This window comes from Polistes fuscatus, unplaced genomic scaffold (genome assembly GCF_010416935.1).
Source record: "Polistes fuscatus isolate 324 unplaced genomic scaffold, CU_Pfus_HIC Scaffold1, whole genome shotgun sequence".
NCBI lineage: Eukaryota > Metazoa > Arthropoda > Insecta > Hymenoptera > Vespidae > Polistes > Polistes fuscatus.
Window position 1 is genome coordinate 17793486 of NW_025112997.1, and position 19262 is coordinate 17812747.

The following is a 19262-nucleotide window of genomic DNA, read 5'->3' on the forward strand; positions in this document are numbered from 1 at the left end:
TTTATAATATAAATATAATTATTGTGGTTTTATGTCATATCGTAAAATAAATTATTAATACCATATAATACAAAAAAAATGTTTTTATAATTTATAGGCACAATACTTTGTATAAAAATAATATAATATATATTAAAGCAGAGTATATTATCTTATACAAAAAATTTGGCTCTAGTATTGCATTTACATGTAATCCTATTAGAATCATAAGAAATAAGAAATAGAAATGTACATAACACTAATATAGATCTAATACTATTAGGCTATAGATCTAATTTTAATCACCCATTAATTCTTTTTGTTTAGTTTCTAGAATTTTTTCAGCTTTTTCAATATATTGGTTTGTATAAACATCTATATACCCTTGAACTCTTAAGCTTACATCTTGTGGTAATTTGTCTACATTTTTAACTTTTCTTATATACTCAGTGCGTACCTCCTTCATATCATCACGACATTTAATATAAAAAGACTTTGCACTCTTTGACAAACTCTCTCTATATTCTTTTGTCACTCTGTAAGTTTTTAAACCAAAAAGTGCATATAACATATTGTACATCATATATATATTCAAAGCATAACAGAACATATATCATTATTTGTATGTGAATAATCAACTTCTGAAGTATATTTCACGCGTTCTGTTATACCCTGTATCTACTAATAAGTACGTACTATATGACATAAAACATAAATATTTGGAAACTTACTTGGGAATAGGAATATATATCATGGTACCATCCTGTTGTGGATTCAAATTCATTTGATTCTTGGTAAGAACTTGAATAATATTTGGAATATATTGAGGAAATGCACTTGCATTCAATGTAACCATCTTAGGTGTTCTACTGATTTGCACAAGTTCTTGAAGCAAGTATTGGGTCCCGTCAAGTTTGACTGGCAATTCTTCAATCGCTCCAGCAGCAGACCTTACCGACACATTCTTAATATAATTATCTTTTAATCTATCCATTAATTTCTCAAGATGCAATGTTAATTTTTCAACATTTACTACTTCTTCCATTTCACGAAAATCTATATTCTTCTTTTGTGTAGTTTTCTTCTTATCTTTACCACGATCCTTGCTTTTGGCTAACATAATAGTGGTAGAAAATGCCCTTGCATTTTCCAATCTATTCGTGCAACTGCAGTATTCAATATGTGCAATACTATGTTGTGATGGTAATAATGCTATGTTAGTCTTATTAAAATGTGAAATATTATTTCTTGGTGAATACATTATCAAATTTTGTTTCGACCTCATTATTGAAATTGATATTAATTTAAATAGATTAACACAACGTTTAAGTTCTATATAATTCCACATATTTAATTGTATTATTACTGTTCTTTCTGATTTGATTAAAGCATAAACGTATTATTAATATTATTAAGAATGCAAGTTTGTTTCATCAATTAATAGATTTTTTTAGAATTATTGTAGACTTTAAGGTTAGAGTACGATAGAATTGGAAATGTATCTATTTTTATGTATAAGCACATTTAGCTTTATCCTGAAGTATCAACGTTTGTTTACTCAAGTTAAAGAATAAATTATTACACGCACTTACAGTTAGAATTCTTCTAAATTTTTTCTTACTCCTGATTAAGTCTATAAAACATAAACAAGTTATAAATGTTTACCGCCATAAGATTAAATTTATTCTAAATTAAAATGGTAGAAAATTCTTATATTATGACACACACAGGATAAGCTTACTCCCCTCCACTGTAATTTTATATACCCAATAAACGACTAGAAGTAAAGTCGTATTCGTGACGTTCAGCAAGTCACTGAGACCTTTTTTGTCAAAATGTATTTAAGCTGGATAGAATGCTTTGTAACATAACCCTAATAATTTGACACGTGAACTAGACGTATATATTTGAAAATAATGATGATTACTTTGAAGAATCGTTGGTTATTAATTTTAGTGCATAAAAATTGGTCAATTTTTTTGTATTAATTTGGTAAGTTTTATATTACACAATATTAATTTTTGGTTATTCTAAAGAAAATCTTTGTACTTTAAAAAATTATTATTATTATAGATTATATATATATATATATACACAATACACACAACACACAACATATATATATAATATATATATTTATTTAAAATAATCTATTCAATAAAACAAAAAATAAAAAGCTTATTTTTGTCTTTATGCAATGTAAATTCTCTTCGGCTTAAAAAGAAAGTTTCTATTGTAATCTTTTCAGTAAAATATGGATGGAGAAGATGAAGCTTTCATCAGATTGACGCAGCAGTGTGAAAGTCATACTCCTGCATTGAGTGTTTATCATTCTCTACAAGATAATTTAAATCATGGATCAGAACAAACTATCTATCGAAGTCCCAGAAATACATTTTATGAAGATGCCATAAGTATGAATAGTTTGAACAGTCAAATACCAGCACAATTCAATGATTCCTCGAATAATGATGATATATTGCCTATTGATATCGAAAATAATGAAGTTATCATGAATGGGAGCTTTAACGAAATAAATGTATGTTCTTATTGATGCAATATATGTTTTATGTTAATTCTTTTTCTTCATTTATTTTATAATATGCAACATTAATATTTTTAATCTTCTTTATAGCAATCCGATAGTTCTACAAGATTCAGTTTATTTTTTAAAGATAAGATTCGTTCTGTTGATTTTGTACTAGTTTGGGATGATTTTGATGGAGAAGCACAAACATACCGTAGTGTGGAACATAGACGGGTATGAAACCTATATACCTACCATATTATTTAATTTAAATTAAGTTACACATGCTCTATTTATACATAATATTATATGTAGGTATTTGAGACAAATCTATTAAAAGAAGGATTGGAGTTAGAATATGAGCCAGTAGAATCAAATGGTTTGCATTTTATAAAAATTCATGCTCCTCGAGAAGTTCTACGACGATATGCAGAAATATTAAAACTTAGACTTCCAATGAAAGAAATACCTGAACTAGTAAATCCTCCAACATACAATAATGTTATAATCCACGAAGTGAATTCTCTCTTTAAAAGAATTATGAAAAATTATTATGTTGATACAACTATTTTTCCAGCAATTAAGCATAATTTTACTGCTATATATAGTCGAGATAAAGAATACTTATTTGATTTAGATTCCCCTAACTTTTTTACTTCTGCAATACGATCAAGAGTAGTTCAGTTTATTTTGGATAGAACACGATTTGCTAAAGGCAAGAATGATGACTTTGCATTTGGTATTGAACGACTTATTTCTGAAAGATCGTATGTGGCAGCATATCCATTACATGATGTAAGTTGTATTCTCAATTTTTCATTACTAACAACATACAGATTTCAATAAGTTAAATTTTCAAGTCCAGGGTAAGTTTTTTTATTAACAAATAGTGTGGCATAAAGAATCAGCAAATTACCGTAAAAATATTACCATGGATGGTACTTGTTAATAAGCAATAATCAAAGTTAAGAAGAAATATAATAACAATTTTGAATGTTTCTTTGTACGTATGTTAAATTTTATGAAATATATATTTTGAAATATTTTTATTTTAAGGGAAATATTTATTATTCATAGGGTACCCTTCATACTATGGATTCTATGCGATACCTTTTGTATAATGAATGGGCTAGTGTAAGAAAATGTCTCCATTATCAACCATTAGACTATGTTAAAGAATATTTTGGTGTTAAAATCGGATTGTACTTCGCTTGGTTGGGGTTTTATACACACATGTTAATACCAGCTAGTATAGTTGGAGTCCTATGTTTTATATACAGTTGTGCTACATTATATTCTAATGAACCTAGTGAAGATATATGTAATACCAATGGTACTATTGATATGTGTCCATTATGTGATCATTTTTGTGGATATTGGGATCTAAAAGAAACATGTTTACATGCTCGAATAACATATTTATTTGATAATCCTTCTACAGTCTTTTTTGCAGTATTTATGTCATTATGGGGTAAGATAATTTTAAATTAGATTAATCGAAGAATAACTTTTTATGGAAATATAGTAATAGTATTATAATTACAGCCACTCTATTTTTGGAATTATGGAAAAAATATTCAGCTGAAATAACTCATAGATGGGATATAACAAGTTTAGATGCTCAAGAAGAACATCCTAGGCCACTCTACTTAGCAAGACTTGCACATATTAAGAAAAAATCTCTTAATATTATTACAAATACCGAAGAACCAAAAGTTCCATATTGGAAAATGAAGCTTCCTGCCAAAATTCTTAGTTTCTCTGTTATTCTCTTACTGGTATATTTTCTTAATGTGTATATATACAATATTTTATTTTAAACTTTAAATATCATAACACACAAGTTATCATTTTATTATATCACTTGTAGATAGCAGTAGCAATGGCTGCTGTACTAGGAGTAGTACTGTACAGAATGTCTGTTTTAACTGCACTGAGTTTTTATGGTCATCCTATGGTTACTAGTTATGCTATATTATTTACGACAGCCACTGCGGCCTCTATTAATTTAGGATGTATTATAGTTTTTAATTGGGTTTATGTTTGGTTAGCTGAATACTTAACGGAGGTAATAAATCAATATTTATATTTGATTAAATACAATTTGTTTTAATAATAACAAACATTTATTATTTCAGATCGAACTTCTTCGCACACAAACTGAATTTGATGATAGTTTGACTTTAAAAATATATTTGCTCGAATTTGTGAATTATTATGCTTCTATATTTTACATCGCATTTTTCAAAGGAAAATTTGTTGGATATCCAGGAAATTATAATCGTTTCTTTCACTTTCGACAAGAAGAATGTGGTCCTGGTGGTTGTCTAATGGAATTATGTATTCAACTTAGTATTATTATGATTGGAAAACAAGCGATGAATACAATTTTAGAAATGTTATATCCATTATTTTTTAAATGGTTGAATACGTTGAAAGTTCATGTCGGTACTCGAAAAATGTCGAAAGAACAAAAAAATGCTTCCAAGAAAGATCCTCAATGGGTTAAAGATTATAAATTAGTACAATTTGGACCTAGAAGTTTATTTCCAGAATACTTGGAGATGGGTAATATAAATATAATTAATTATATCTTAATGAATTTAGAATATAAGTTACAATTTCGTTGTTTGATAATATTTTTTCTAATTCTACCATTTAAAAATATATTCTTTCAGTATTGCAATATGGATTTGTTACTATTTTTGTTGCTGCTTTTCCACTTGCACCATTTTTTGCTTTATTAAATAATGTTCTTGAAATGCGATTGGATGCTAAGAAGTTATTAACAATGTTTCGCCGACCTGTTGGACAGCGTGTTACAGATATCGGTATATGGTACAGAATTCTCGATTCAATTTCTAAAATATCAGTTATAACTAATGTAAGTAATCAAATTTTCTTAATGTATTTTAACATATGTAAAAAGATCTTTGCTGTAAATCTACTACCTAATTTCAGGGTTTCATCATTGCTTTCACGTCTAATTTTATACCACGTTTAGTTTATCTAATGGCAGTTTCTGATAATTACAGTTTAGAGGGCTTTTTGGATTATTCTTTAGCAAAATTTAATGTCAAGGATTTTGAAAATAACACTCAACCATTGAATATAAATAATCAACGAACAGTGGAAATCTGTAGATATCCAGATTTTAGGGAACCACCATCGTCCAAAAATAAGTATCAATATACCATTACATTTTGGCATATTTTGGCAGCCAGATTAGCTTTCATTGTAGTATTTGAGGTATGCTTATTATTAGTAGTTAGTCCCATTGTATAAAGAATGAATAGATGAATTTACAAATTTTTTAAATTAAATGCTTATAAATAAATATAACAGATATATTATTAATAACAATAAATTAAAAATTATCAATAAAAAATTTAATTATACCACATTATATATGGGTAATTTGTATTATTTCCAGAATATAGTAGCCATGGTTATGATTCTTGTGCGTTGGTGCATTCCTGATATTAGTCCAAAACTACGAGACAAGATACGCCGTGAAGCATATATAACTAATGAAATTATTATACACCAAGAAGCATTGCGTGCAAGTTCACAACCAAATACAAGTACAGAAAATTCGCAGCATTATGTTTTAAGTAATGAAAGTGCAGATAGATGGAATAGAGTTATGAGAGGATCATTATCCAATTCTGAATTTGATTTAGAAGTTCATGGTAGTCCTGTGTCTCCTATTTCTACAACAACACGGGTTGGTCCAGCTGCTTTATGAAGTTTTGGATACAAATTTTCATGACGTGTAAATTTAATTATTATATCTTTAATACTCGCTTTTATATATATATAATATATTTTAAGAAGAAGAAGAAGAAGATATTTTAAGTTATACTTTTATAAAATATTTTATCTATTTGTAAAATAAAATTATCTGAATGTTCCTCTATCTTTCTTTTAATAATAACATAAGATGATTCAGAACATAAAAAAATAATAACACTACTTTTTTATACTATGTCATTAAATGCAATGATTAGGTTGAATATATAGATTATAAGAACTTAGGCGGATCTATTAGTTAAATAATTAACAAATTTCGTCTTTTATTATTCTATTACATCTTTTAGAATCGTATTTATTTTTTGAATTATTTAAATGTTTATATGTTATAACATATATTATAAAAAAAAACTTATATATATATATAAAGCCACTGATAAACCCCCTAGCGGACACAGGATGAAATATTCTCGTAGCGTTGCTTAGATCATAATTAGCTGTAATAGATTCAATTCCTTATTAACAAAATTAAATGGTATATTGTCGTAATTTCTTTTTCAATGTCATTATCTTATTTAAAATGTATTAGTTACTGTATCATATACTGTATATTACTACTCTAAACTGTTATATGTATAAATGACCAATGTTTCTCTTGAATTTTTTTTTGCATTATTGCAATAAAGTATCAACTTATCATTGCGCCATTGCATTGTGCATGTATGGAATTAAAGTTGTAGACGATCTTTCGTATTGAAAGTTACGGTTCTTAACACCAACTCTCGTTTGTTCTATGCTTAATTTAAAAAATTAGAGACGTGTTTTTATAAATACCATTATTCACAGAAACGTTTATATAAATTTCATTTTTACTACTTGTTACTTTCTTAAGCCAAGTTGTGAATAAAAACAAAAAATGGGAACTGTTCATGCCAAGGTATATAAATAATATATATTAATCTGTACATCACATAACCTTAAAGATAAATTGTTAGTTTACGCGTGGTAATTATTTAAATCGTTCAATTGATAATTTTCATACATTATCAATATATATTATAGAAATAATATAAAATGTCATATACAGAGATGTAAATGTATATATATATATATATAATTAAATTAGTTTTTATTACAAAAATCTCATTCTAAATTAAGATATGACGACTTACAAGTCATTTATAACATGACTTCATAACGTTCTATTAATCTTCTAGGATCTGGGTACTCCAAAAAATATGGGTCAACGTTTTACGAGTAAAAAGATGCATGTAATAATATTTTTTATTTTCATTGAAATTAAATCTAAATCCTGTCATACAAAACTTTTTAAAATAACTGAAAGTTTTAATAGAAACAAACATATTATAGAATTTAATTATTTAAAAGTAATTTATTATACAATTTTTTATTTCAGTCAGATTATAATAATACACAACCGGATTTTGAGAGGAAGAAAAATGTACAGACACAAGCGTTAGATCTACAAGCAATAAAAGTAAGTTATTATTACTCGATAGTTATATTAGAAAAAAATTACTGTCTTTTCTTATTTTAATAGGCACGCGTTGATAAAATACACATTGATGGACTTGGCCGTACGAAGGATGATATTATAAAATCACAAGTTTCAGAACTCTTTAAAGCTCATGATTTTCAAGAAGTTATTGTGCGTGCTCATAAAGTACGAGGAAAACTGGAAGCTTTAGGATGCTTCAAGAATATTGGAATCTTCATCGATATAAGTGAAGGTCCTAATGCTACCCCAGAAGGTGTAGAAGTGGGTCTATATAATTACACTAATTCAACAAAGAATAAGTAATTTCTCAGATTGAAATTTCATTTAAAGTATAATTACAATAGATTTTACAACGTAACATTTGGGTTTTGTCAAAAATACATATGAATGTCTTCAAAAAATATTCATTTAGATATGCATATGTATGCATACATTCGCGTGTGTGCGTGTATTTGTATGTATAAATCTAAACATTATAAATCTAATTAGGTAACTTTTACTGTCCGAGAGATGAGTCGTCTGATGGGGTCAATAAACACAATGGTGGGCAATAATGAAGGATCAATTCTTGTTAGTGCAAAAGCACCTAATATCCTTGGAAGAGGAGAAAAAGTTCAAGTAGAGTATTCATATGGCAATAAGAGCTCAAGTAATATAAATATCTCTACTATTAAACCACTTATAAATGATTGGTTGCATACAATGTAAATATAGTCACCCAGTTTATTTTCCACACATGGTATATAAAAGGTTACATAATTTTAACGAGTTAAATAAATATTAGATTAACAGGTAGTTTATATGGTACCTCAAGTAATTTTCCATGGTCTGGATATACGGAGAGAGATAATGGGCTTTTACTGGATATAGCCTGGTATACAGGAACAATAAATACATTAAAGCACAACTTTCAATATGAAGCAGCATTTAGACAAGTATCGTGCTCTCGACAGGCATCGTTTAGTGTTCGCGAACAATGTGGTCCAAGCTTAAAATCAGCCTTAAGACACATTTGTTCACTCGATAAAAGGGATGCTAGACTATTTCCAACTAGAGGAAATTTTATCCAATTTTCTAGTGAAATTGCAGGCTTAGGTGGAGATATCGGATTTATAAAAAATGAACTTATGATGCAAAGCAATTGGTCACCACATAAATACCTTGTTAGTATGTTTTCATATGTCTTAATTGATTATATATACAATTTCATTCTATGTTTAAAACATTTTAATATATTTTGATTATTTATTTATATATCTTTATTTAATGTAGACGTTCCAAGTAGCTGCTCAAGCAGGATTATTAAGAAGCATTAATAATGATATGAAAATTAGTATTATTGACCACTTTTTCTTGGGTGGACCCTTAAATATTAGAGGTTTCGACATGAGAGGTTGTGGCCCTCGCAGTGAAGGTAATGCTACAGGCGGTGACGTATATTGGTCAGCTGCTTTACACGCTTACACACCTCTTCCATTCAGGCCGGGTCGTAATGGTTTCGGTGACCTATTTAAACTACATGGTTTTATCAATGGTGGTAATCTTTCTAATTTTACAGCTAAACTTGGTAAGGTTTTATATAAATAATATAATATATTATTTCTTATTTATATATAGTATTAAAAATTTTTAAAGATATCATTTCTTTTTCAGCTAATAATTATAAAGAAAATATGAAGATATTTACGGAAAATGTTCGTTGTTCTGTTGGAGGAGGCATTGCGATGGAGCTTGGAAATGCTGCCAGAATAGAATTAAATGTAATAATGCCTTTATTATTTGTTAGGAGTGATGTATTGCGACAATTTCAATTTGGTATTGGTGTACAATACTTATGAACAAATTATATTTTTATATAGTAATTGTACATCTTGTATTGATGGATACAATTTATTCCATTGTAATGTAACAATTGAACGTTTGAACAAAACCTGATATTAGAGTACAAGCGAAGCTTACGATTTCATATCGCTGATAGTTTATTAATTGTCTACATTGTAGACTAATCAATTATGTCACTTATTCATGTCTATTTGTAGAAAAAAACAAAATGAAGAAAGTATTTAAAGAAAAAGCTTTTTTATGAAAAGGAAAAAATATTATTTCTTATTTTTTGTTGAAATAATATAAATTGTTGATTAATAAATGCTATATTTATTTCCTACGAATATTTAATAAGTATTTTGAATTAAGCGCCATTTTCTACTATTTGCTAAAACGATATGAACTGTCGAGTTTAGTATTGCCAACTTTACGGATCAAAAATTGATTGGAATTCCTTGTTTCGAGACGATTTGTCAAAGATTTTGATAGATGCGTTTTGTCAATAAACTATTTAATAACCTATTTTATTGAATCTTAAACAATTACGAAAAATTTTTAAGCCTGTTCGGATGGTATTATAACAATATGTGTATCGGTCCGTTAAAAAAAATATGCCATTGGGGACCGCTTACTGCTTTAGGTACGTCAGTTAACATTAATAACTTATTAAAATAAAATTTCTTTTTTGTCGTATAATAATTTATATACTGAAAAAGAAAGAAGTTATACAGAATTATATTGTTTTTAAACTATTTTATATATTAGCAATAAATTTTTCGTGGTATTTGTTAAAACGACGAAGGACTCCGCCCGTTTTATTCCAAACATATTTTTTCGCGGGGAATTCAAAAAGATTTCTATAAAAAGTTATTTAAAATATTATATTTCTTTTCAGGAATTATAAAAATTATCACATTAATAACAATACATTGTAGTAGACAATGGTGGCCACCTCAAGAAAGCTTTTGGGCAACAGCAAATTTTTGTTTCTTTTTTTTCTTTAGCGGATCAACTCTTTTTCATTTCATCAGTGCAATTTTTGAGGGGCCTGGATTTTTACCATTAAAATGGAAACCGGTAATATTAATTTAAATTAATTGCAAAGTTCATTGAAACATTTTAATAAGCTGTCCATTTTGATTTCTTTTTTTTTTTAGGAAAAAGCTACAGATGCTCAATTTTTACAGTATTGTACCGTTTGTCAAGGATACAAAGCACCAAGATCTCATCATTGCAGAAAATGTAATTTCTTCGTTTATCAATAATAGAGACAATAACTTCGTACATAAATATAATCTTCTATCATTTATAGGTGGTCTTTGTGTTATGAAAATGGATCATCATTGTCCATGGATAAACAATTGTGTTGGTCATCACAACCATGGACATTTTACAGCATTTTTGGCTAGTGCAGTTGGCGGTTGTTTCATTTCCACCGTTATACTAATTGCTTGGGTTGTTACTGTATTATCATTAAAACCTATACCATTTCCACCACCTTCTGTTTTTACTTTGATTTTAGTTATTTTCACCATCGGTTTATCAATCGGTGTGGTTCTTACTGTAGGAATGTTACTTTACTTTCAGGTACGTAATCAAAATTTAAATAAGCAATTTTTAGTTCATTATGATTATATTATTTATGTTTTTACCAGATGATATCTATTATAAAGAACAAAACTGAAATAGAGGATTGGATATCAGAAAAAGCATATCATCGTAGATTTGGTACAGATGAAAAATTCATTCATCCATATTCAAAGGGGTGGCTATTTAATATGAGACAAGTTTTTACATGGGATTGTTCACCTGTAGGTGATGGTATAAATTGGCCTGTGATCGATGGCTGCGATCAATACACATTAACGGTAAAATATAATCTTTCTTTTAATTTGTTTCGGTTTCGTACTCATATTTGAGAAAAAAATATTTCTGTAGAAAGAGCAATTAGCACAAAAAATGGATAAACGGAGAAGGGCACGTAGATATAGGATAATAAAACCTTCTTCTGGCTCGTGGTTACCAATTCAACATGGTTGGGGGGTATTGTGTCATCCTCCTTATACAGACGAAACACGAATTAAACTAGATGTGACAGATATTGTGATTGTCACACGTTGGCGAAGGTATTGTTTTATTTAAATCAAAACATTTTGATATTTAATCTTTTGTTAATAGAATTATTTTAAGTTAGAAGAATTTCTCAAATTTATTATTGTAGATATTGGTTATTTGGAGAAAAGGAACAAAAGGCTATAATTGATTTTCCCATAAAACGAGTACGAGGATGGTTCCCGCGACCGTGTGCAATTGAACTCATAGAAAGTAATCAATATACTTTGACATCATCTAAGTCTGATTAAAAATTTATTTTAAAATGATAGTGCTTTTAGATATAGAGTGAAAAATAGAAAATAAGTAATGCCATTTCTACCGTAGAATTAAAAAAAGGCAATGTCTAACGATTTTTTGACATTTGAATTCATTCATACTGTTAGATTTATCTTAACAAGCTCTATCATATATTACAAAGAAAAGCAATAAGAAACAATCTTATATTAATAAAAGAAACAAAAGCAGTAATCTGAAAATTACTGCTTTTTTCCTTTTTTTTTCTTTAAATATAAATAACGTGTCAGAAACGTAGAAGGTACTTTTTTCAAACTAACTCTTTTGAAGGTGTTACCTTTTTTAATTACACGGTCAAAGTACAGTACTATATTTTCAGTGGTGTACCGTTTTTTAACGTGAATATACATCAGACATTAATGTCATTTTAACAAACAGTAGACAAGAATGTTCTATATGTATTTATATTAAGATTCCATAACTCATATATGTATATTGCGTAAAATCTAAAATAGTCTAACTCAGGTTTAAAGCACTTTATATATATACTCATATAAAATTTAATCTTTTAAATTAAATAACAGATAAATTCTGAGGTTCAATATTTTGAAATAGTCATATAAATTTTTAATAGTAAATTATTATTTATATTTTTAAAAAGAATACAAATAATAAGAATTTATAATATAAAAAAATCATGTAATTTTTTTTATGTATAGAAGAAAGTATATCTAATTAACATGTCTCATCGTACTTTTAGTTTAGCCATAACGTGAGCTGGTATTATTACGTATGATCACTAATTCCTATGACAATAAAATATAAGATATATTCGTAGAACGTGAACTGTAAACACTGTTCTCAGGGATATGTTTTCCATGTAGAAATTAAATAGTTTTGATCATTAATCTGAACTAATGAACAAATGTTAATGTAATCATAATTCTAAACTATTACATCAGACACGTTAAATTTCATTTATTTGTATTTTTATACATTAGTATAACATAACGATTTTAAGTCTGTGATACTTTTACTATTACTTTTTGTATCTGTATTGAATTAAATGACAAATATGTAGATTTAAAAAATATTCTTATGTTGCTCGTGTGTAAAATTAACATTTTTATATTAAACTTACTACATACCAACATCTACACATATGTAATTTACAACGATAGATAAAAACAGCACGATAATCTAATTTCACACAGAATGATTTAAGGAAATTCATTTTATGTGACATTAAAGATCATATCAATTATAATTGCAATCTGTCAATATGTACAATAAGATTTATTATATGCGTTTGATATTCTTTGTAATTATTTTCTATTAAATTATGCGATGCACATACACTCACTTTAAAAGTAATATAAAATAAAAGAGGACCATATGATATGTGAATAATTTGTACAATTGTATTAACATGAAGTTCATGTTATGATAAAAATAGAGTATTCAAATATCTGTATGAATCAGATAATATTGTTTTTTTATAAGTACTCTTATATAATGTATTATGCTAATTATTTTTCGGAAGAATATATTATTTACGTTATGCAACAACAAATAGACACACTGAAAAAGCATCTATATATGTAAGTATGTCAATAACATAACACGACAGTCAAACATCGGACGAATCGTGAAACGATTGGTATGTAAATATAAAACCCACGTCACGGCGAGTGTGGCATTCAACAGTGAAAGGGTCGGATTAGCTTCTGCGATTAGAGAACTCTCTGCTTGAGTGCGTTATTCAAATATTTGAATTGTTGCAAAAATATATTTAATGAAAGAATATTGTAATATTGCAAAATGTATATTTTATAGCCATGCATACAGTGCATCTCAAAAGTTGCTTTAGAAGAAGTAGAGAAACAACAAATCACACAGTATTCATTTATTAATAGAATTATAATATTTTTGTTTTTCATTTCAAAAAATATGAGTTTCAAATTACAGTATTGTTAAAATTGTATGGGCCCACCATGCAGTTATCCCATATACGTGCCAAAAATAAATTTTTAATTTTTCAGTTCGGTAAAGAAACTCTTGAGACACTCTGTATATAAGATCAAGAATATTATGCAAATCATATGACATAAAACATAGGATCCTATTTTTGAATTACTCATATAATTATATATTTTTGATTAAATTTCGACGGATTTATTCTGGATGCATATCATCAATGAAACAGATAATTCGATTATCGGAAAAATCATTAATTTATATTTCCGAAGATGAGATAGGAAAATATGATCAAAACAATAGTATAAATAAATGATGAACATATTACAAAGGAACTTTTTGGCCTAATTTAATGAGAAACAAAATAAAATGATGAGATCAGATTAAAAGAGTAAAGAAGGGTCGAGTGAAAGTAATAATTCGCAAAAGCGAATTAAAACCACCTTTGCCTTTAACTGGTGGGATTTCATTGACATTTGACTTACTCGCCAGAGATCGGTCATAGCAGTTTCTTTCGTGCACCTATCTAAGGAGGACCAACGAAATCAAGTGAAAGTGAGCGTTCAGAATTTTATTTTCGATTTAAATTTAATTGAAAAGTAAGCGTATAATTATTTTAAATCGGTAAATGTGTTATAGTTTTTGAAATATTTTATTTCATTCATCATCAATTATGTTTAATATCATTGTTTAATTATTAATAAGATAAAAAGATTTTACGTCTACTTTTATCATGTCTAATTAATTTTAATCGTTTGCAAAGGACACAAGGATCTTCCAAAAATGAATTTCATTAGGAATTTTCTATTCGCGACATCAGCGATCGTTCTCTCTTCGATTTTCGTTTCCGGTTTTCCCGATGGTGCACCAGTAGATGCGTGTGTCAAACCAAGACCGAATCAACCCTATCACGGGGATGCAAGAAGTCAACCCTCGGATAAAAGCCCCTATACGTTAGTAGCCTCATCGTCAGAATACGTTCCAGGAGCACAAATTACCGGTACGTAATGAACGTGATTCGATTATTCAGTGGACAAAATTCGGAGCATAGTGATCTCATATTTTGTAGTATTAATTATTAAAATTATAATTATTTGATCAATGTTTACGATGAATCAAAAATTCACTTTTTTCGAAAAAAGAAAAAACCATTGAATCTATTTAATAAGAAATTTTACAAAATAATTGACGAAGTTGTCTTTAGAAATATAAGAAGCTCGTTTTATCGTAAAACAGATAAGAGTTTCAAACTTTCTTCATAAAAGGAATGTTTTAGAAAGGGAAGATAAAGCGAACGTTATTTTTGGTCCATTGTGCTTTTAACTACTTGCATTAGCGAGTTTGCTAATCGATTTTAAGTAACGTGATAACAAGTAGCATTTGTGTATAACGTGGGAAAACATGCAACGTTGACATTTCTCTCTTCGTCCTACGCGACAGTTGATCTTGCATCTTTCAATTATAATTTCAATTGCATTTCACTTGGAATATTTATTTTTATGAAATAATATTTTGTTTATAAAGATGTACTATAATAGATCTTTATTCTAATAATTTAGTCAGATACACGATTATTTCGTCATACTTCGATTTAATTTGTCTTTTGATTTTAGTAACTATTAGTGGTTCAGCTTTCAAAGGATTCTTTTTACAAGCACGCGATAGTAATACCCATGCATGGATTGGTTCTTGGGCACAAACACCAAATACAAACACCCATCCTGAATGTAGTGCTGTAACGCACGCAGATCCACGTGAGAAACAACAGGCCACTCTTATTTGGAATGCACCACCGAATACTCGAGGCCAAGTTTACTTCACGTGAGTATTTCGAATAAATAAAAATACAATCCTCTTTCCCCTCGATGGGACAAAAAAATTAATTAAGAATTTGAACTATTTTCGAAGTGAAACTAATGAACAAATGATTTGCGAATTAGTTGAATTACTATTATAAAATATACCGAAAAAAGAATGACAATTTGACTGGTTAATTAACGAAGATTTACGTAAAACCTCTAAAGCTCGTGAGATTACGTTCCCTAATATGATTATTTTTCCACAAAGTATTTTTTTCATTGTTAAAAGTAGCTCGGAAATTGAATAAGATTAAATCCGAAGAGTATAAGCCAGATTAACTCTCAACAAAAGATCATTTTCTATGACTGAATTTTCGATTAGTTTCTTATTACAATACACAAGATAACATTAAATAAAAAGCTAGAATATTGATTTTTTAATTTGAGAAAAATAGAAATCTTATCTTTAATTTTAGTATTTGCATAGAAAAAAAAATTTATTTAAAAAAAAAAAAAGAATAATAAATTGTTTTTCTTAAAAACGATTTGAAATTCGATAGAAATCAATTTTAATACAAAGTAAATGAAAATGAATTATATACGCGGTATGGAGTAACAATTCATAATATTTCTTGAATTCAAAGTTTGCTGGCACAGCAAGTAGCAATGTCTATGTATGTAGAATCAGTTGCCAGTAGCTAGATTTAACTTTGAAAGATACAGGCTTGTAAATAGTAGTAACAACGAATATATAATCAGACGTAATGGAGAAATACGATTGATGATATTTTCATTCTTCGTGACGAAACATTTTACCCATCTATTTAAAAATTGAAATAAAAACTCGTGATTTTATAAGACAAATTAAATCATTTCGTTTCTTCGGATGACAAATAGTATATATATATATATATTATTTATCGAAGAAACGTAAGTAAAGACGAACGTTATTTCCACTTCGTCTTCTGCTCGTGTTTAAAGATCTTACGTTAACATTGTACACGTGTGTATATAAAAGCGTTTAGAAAGTCTACTATATACACATACGTATGATTAACATACCGACAACACGACGACATATATACAGATTGAGTTAACGCAATAATGTAATTACGAGAGATTGTGAAATTCCTTTCTCTTTTTTATACTTTTTTTTTTTTAATTTTTTGGTTGTTTTAAATTAATTTCTCTATTTTCATAATTACCATCATTTTTCATTAGAGTCATTCGTATTGTCAATTTAGATAATAAAAAATGGTAAAATTGATAATAATGTAAACCGACAACGTGAACACATTGTAATTATAGGTATTTATTGAAGTAATACATTGATATCTGTATTACATACACGTTAACTCGTATTGTATGTTACTCGTCACTGAAAATAATTAATCTTACTACGCGAATGGTCATAAATAGAGGTAATTGCGCACGTTTACTGCTTCGATTACGCTTCGCTTAACTTACGAACGGTCCTGCGAATTTGCATTCTATACTACAAATTTTAGTCGGTCGACCGAAAAACATCAGTCGAGTTATTTCGTCCGTGAAGAGTAGACCGTAAGGTACAATATTTTAAATTCAATAAAAGTTATCCGTTTATCTGTTGAATCAATGAAAATACGTAATGAGTAGTCTACATCAAAATGTGTAAAACGAGGGATGAACAATATATATATATATATATGTGTTGGTAATTATGAAAATGGAGTAAATAAAAAGAAAATTAAAAAAAATGGATTTTATTATTAATTTCATATTATACAATTAATCCATTGTCATAATTACTGGCACATATAAAAAAACTACAGTCTTCTCTATCCTATTTAACTCAATTTCTTTTTCCAGCGGTACTATTTTAAAAGAATATGCATTATTTTGGTCGGATTTGGTTGCACGAGTGGCTTAATGAAATGAAAGAAGAAATACAAGGAACAAAAATTCAATGCAAGTATATAATGTATACATATTCGTACAAATAAATAATATATTATATTAACAATATTCTTCTTTTTGTTTTCAGGAATGAACACCTAAAGAGATTCTCGTATTTTAATATTTTATTATGTCAAAACAAAATAGTGATAATCTTCGTGTCGAATGACTCGAAAACAATCGACATTAGAACCAATCGATATTTATCGAAGTACCTTATCACGCACTGTTTTATTCAATTTATTAATTAACTAATGGTTTTAATAAAAAGAAAAAGAAAAAGAAAATATTAAAATGTTCATCAAGAGTAAGTAATATTTGCCAATATAATCATCATCATCGTTATCATAATCTCGACATAATGTTATATAAAATCCATTAAATTTTTCCTAAAACACGCAGCATCGATGAACAATATATAAGACATATATGTAATTATTTTTCGATAGACGAAGGTTGTGTAAGAATTGATCGATCAAATGTTTAAAGATTATTAAACGAACTATATACGTTTAACTTATTATCGACGAAAATGTTTTGCTTCTGGCAATTCAATTACAACAAGATGTAACGTGATTTTTGTTGGGGGGGAAAAAAGAAAAAGACTCGTAAAGTAATCGAAATATTTGTTGCTTCGAATAGGAAAAAGTACAAAAAAAAAAAGAAAAGAAATAGCCTAAGGGAATACGACTACGATATATGGGCAAAATATTTTCGACTCGTTACTGTTAGCAATTGCACAACGATCTCTAACGAGGAAGGTGATTCTAGTTTGACTCCTTTCGCATTAACGCACAAACTAGTTGAACTCGTGCTGCGAATTGGATCGGTAAAACGAATTTATTGTTATTAACTTGTCGAAAAGGGTTTCGCTGTTCGGTTCCCCTACTAATAAAGGAATCGAGGAGGAGGTTGTCTATTGCGTAAGATCTCAGCGGCAAGTAAAAGTGTGTCCTACTTCAAATAAAGAGAAAGAAACAAAAAAAAAGAAAAAGAGAGAGAAAGAGAGAGAAAAAAAACAAGAATCATGACGTTAAAAACTAGTCGTTCCCTTTTAGTTAGCAACGAATTCCCGAAAGAGTTTCCTCATTTTTCTAATACGAACACGACATTACTTCTCTGTTCGATTTTCTATAGTTAAATGGTTATAACGAGTCATGACATTTAATCACGGACGGTATTCGATTGCAATGAAGATCATTGATAGGCAAGATTATAATCGATCGTTGGAGAAATCGATGTTAAACGAAACCCTCGATTCTAGATAATTTATTCCTCCTTTTTCCACGATGCACATCGAAAGAGAGAAGAAATTGGATTTTGCATTGATAATGTATACAGATACTAAAAATAACGAACGATTAAAAACACATCGTTTTTCTTTCATCGGTTATATATATATGAGAAAGAATAGAATAGAGAAAAATAATTTTCGACGGGTGCCAAAAGATGAGAATAATGTACGAACGGCCAAGGTTTCGGATAAATTGTAAATGCGCGCGCGCGCGCGCGTATGCACGAGAGAGAAAGAGAGGGAGAAAGAGATAGAAAAAGTAGATCGATTTGTAAGAAATTTTGGGTGAAATGCTTGGTGAGATTG

At 28.3% G+C, this 19262-nt stretch overlaps 5 protein-coding genes across 9 annotated transcripts; 4 read left to right on the forward strand and 1 right to left on the reverse strand.

Annotated features, from left to right (window-relative positions):
• Positions 1-130: 130 nt before the first annotated feature.
• On the reverse strand, positions 131-1626 carry LOC122521215 (ribosome-recycling factor, mitochondrial). The gene is made up of 2 exons (XM_043641745.1): positions 711-1626; positions 131-515 (listed from the first exon to the last, which is right to left on the reverse strand). Exons 1-2 carry the CDS (start codon positions 1325-1327, stop codon positions 278-280), a joined length of 855 nt encoding a protein of 284 aa, XP_043497680.1. The 5' UTR covers positions 1328-1626; the 3' UTR covers positions 131-277.
• A 254-nt stretch (positions 1627-1880) lies between these two features.
• Positions 1881-6337, forward strand: LOC122521206 (anoctamin-1). Its single transcript, XM_043641733.1, has 11 exons — positions 1881-1971; positions 2228-2518; positions 2615-2740; positions 2822-3301; positions 3584-3977; positions 4052-4284; positions 4377-4574; positions 4645-5074; positions 5185-5390; positions 5468-5755; positions 5940-6337. Exons 2-11 carry the CDS (start codon positions 2234-2236, stop codon positions 6252-6254), a joined length of 2955 nt encoding a protein of 984 aa, XP_043497668.1. The 5' UTR covers positions 1881-1971; positions 2228-2233; the 3' UTR covers positions 6255-6337.
• Positions 6338-6712: 375 nt separating this feature from the next.
• Positions 6713-9721, forward strand: LOC122521221 (sorting and assembly machinery component 50 homolog). 3 transcript variants are annotated; one of them, XM_043641773.1, is made up of 9 exons: positions 6713-7196; positions 7477-7530; positions 7677-7757; positions 7821-8039; positions 8268-8482; positions 8563-8941; positions 9051-9192; positions 9260-9345; positions 9432-9537. In XM_043641773.1, the coding sequence occupies exons 1-9, from the start codon at positions 7176-7178 to the stop codon at positions 9453-9455; spliced, it is 1221 nt and encodes a 406-aa protein (XP_043497708.1). In that variant the 5' UTR covers positions 6713-7175; the 3' UTR covers positions 9456-9537. The 3 variants fall into 3 exon arrangements, with proteins under 3 accessions (XP_043497708.1, XP_043497689.1, XP_043497700.1); XM_043641754.1 differs by having other exon boundaries at positions 6835-7196; positions 9051-9345; positions 9432-9721; XM_043641765.1 differs by lacking the exon at positions 7477-7530 and having other exon boundaries at positions 6835-7196; positions 9051-9345; positions 9432-9721.
• Positions 9722-9929: 208 nt separating this feature from the next.
• On the forward strand, positions 9930-12391 carry LOC122521234 (palmitoyltransferase ZDHHC6). Of its 2 annotated transcripts, none has more exons than XM_043641786.1 (7): positions 9930-10242; positions 10498-10679; positions 10760-10844; positions 10915-11189; positions 11258-11470; positions 11541-11728; positions 11824-12391. In XM_043641786.1, the coding sequence occupies exons 1-7, from the start codon at positions 10188-10190 to the stop codon at positions 11963-11965; spliced, it is 1140 nt and encodes a 379-aa protein (XP_043497721.1). In that variant the 5' UTR covers positions 9930-10187; the 3' UTR covers positions 11966-12391. The 2 variants fall into 2 exon arrangements, with proteins under 2 accessions (XP_043497721.1, XP_043497730.1); XM_043641795.1 differs by having other exon boundaries at positions 10915-11057.
• Positions 12392-12606: 215 nt separating this feature from the next.
• On the forward strand, positions 12607-18650 carry LOC122521245 (putative defense protein 3). Of its 2 annotated transcripts, none has more exons than XM_043641814.1 (5): positions 12607-14527; positions 14692-14928; positions 15542-15749; positions 17576-17674; positions 17751-18650. In XM_043641814.1, the coding sequence occupies exons 2-4, from the start codon at positions 14712-14714 to the stop codon at positions 17634-17636; spliced, it is 486 nt and encodes a 161-aa protein (XP_043497749.1). In that variant the 5' UTR covers positions 12607-14527; positions 14692-14711; the 3' UTR covers positions 17637-17674; positions 17751-18650. The 2 variants fall into 2 exon arrangements, with proteins under 2 accessions (XP_043497749.1, XP_043497741.1); XM_043641806.1 differs by having other exon boundaries at positions 12607-14483.
• Positions 18651-19262: the final 612 nt, after the last annotated feature.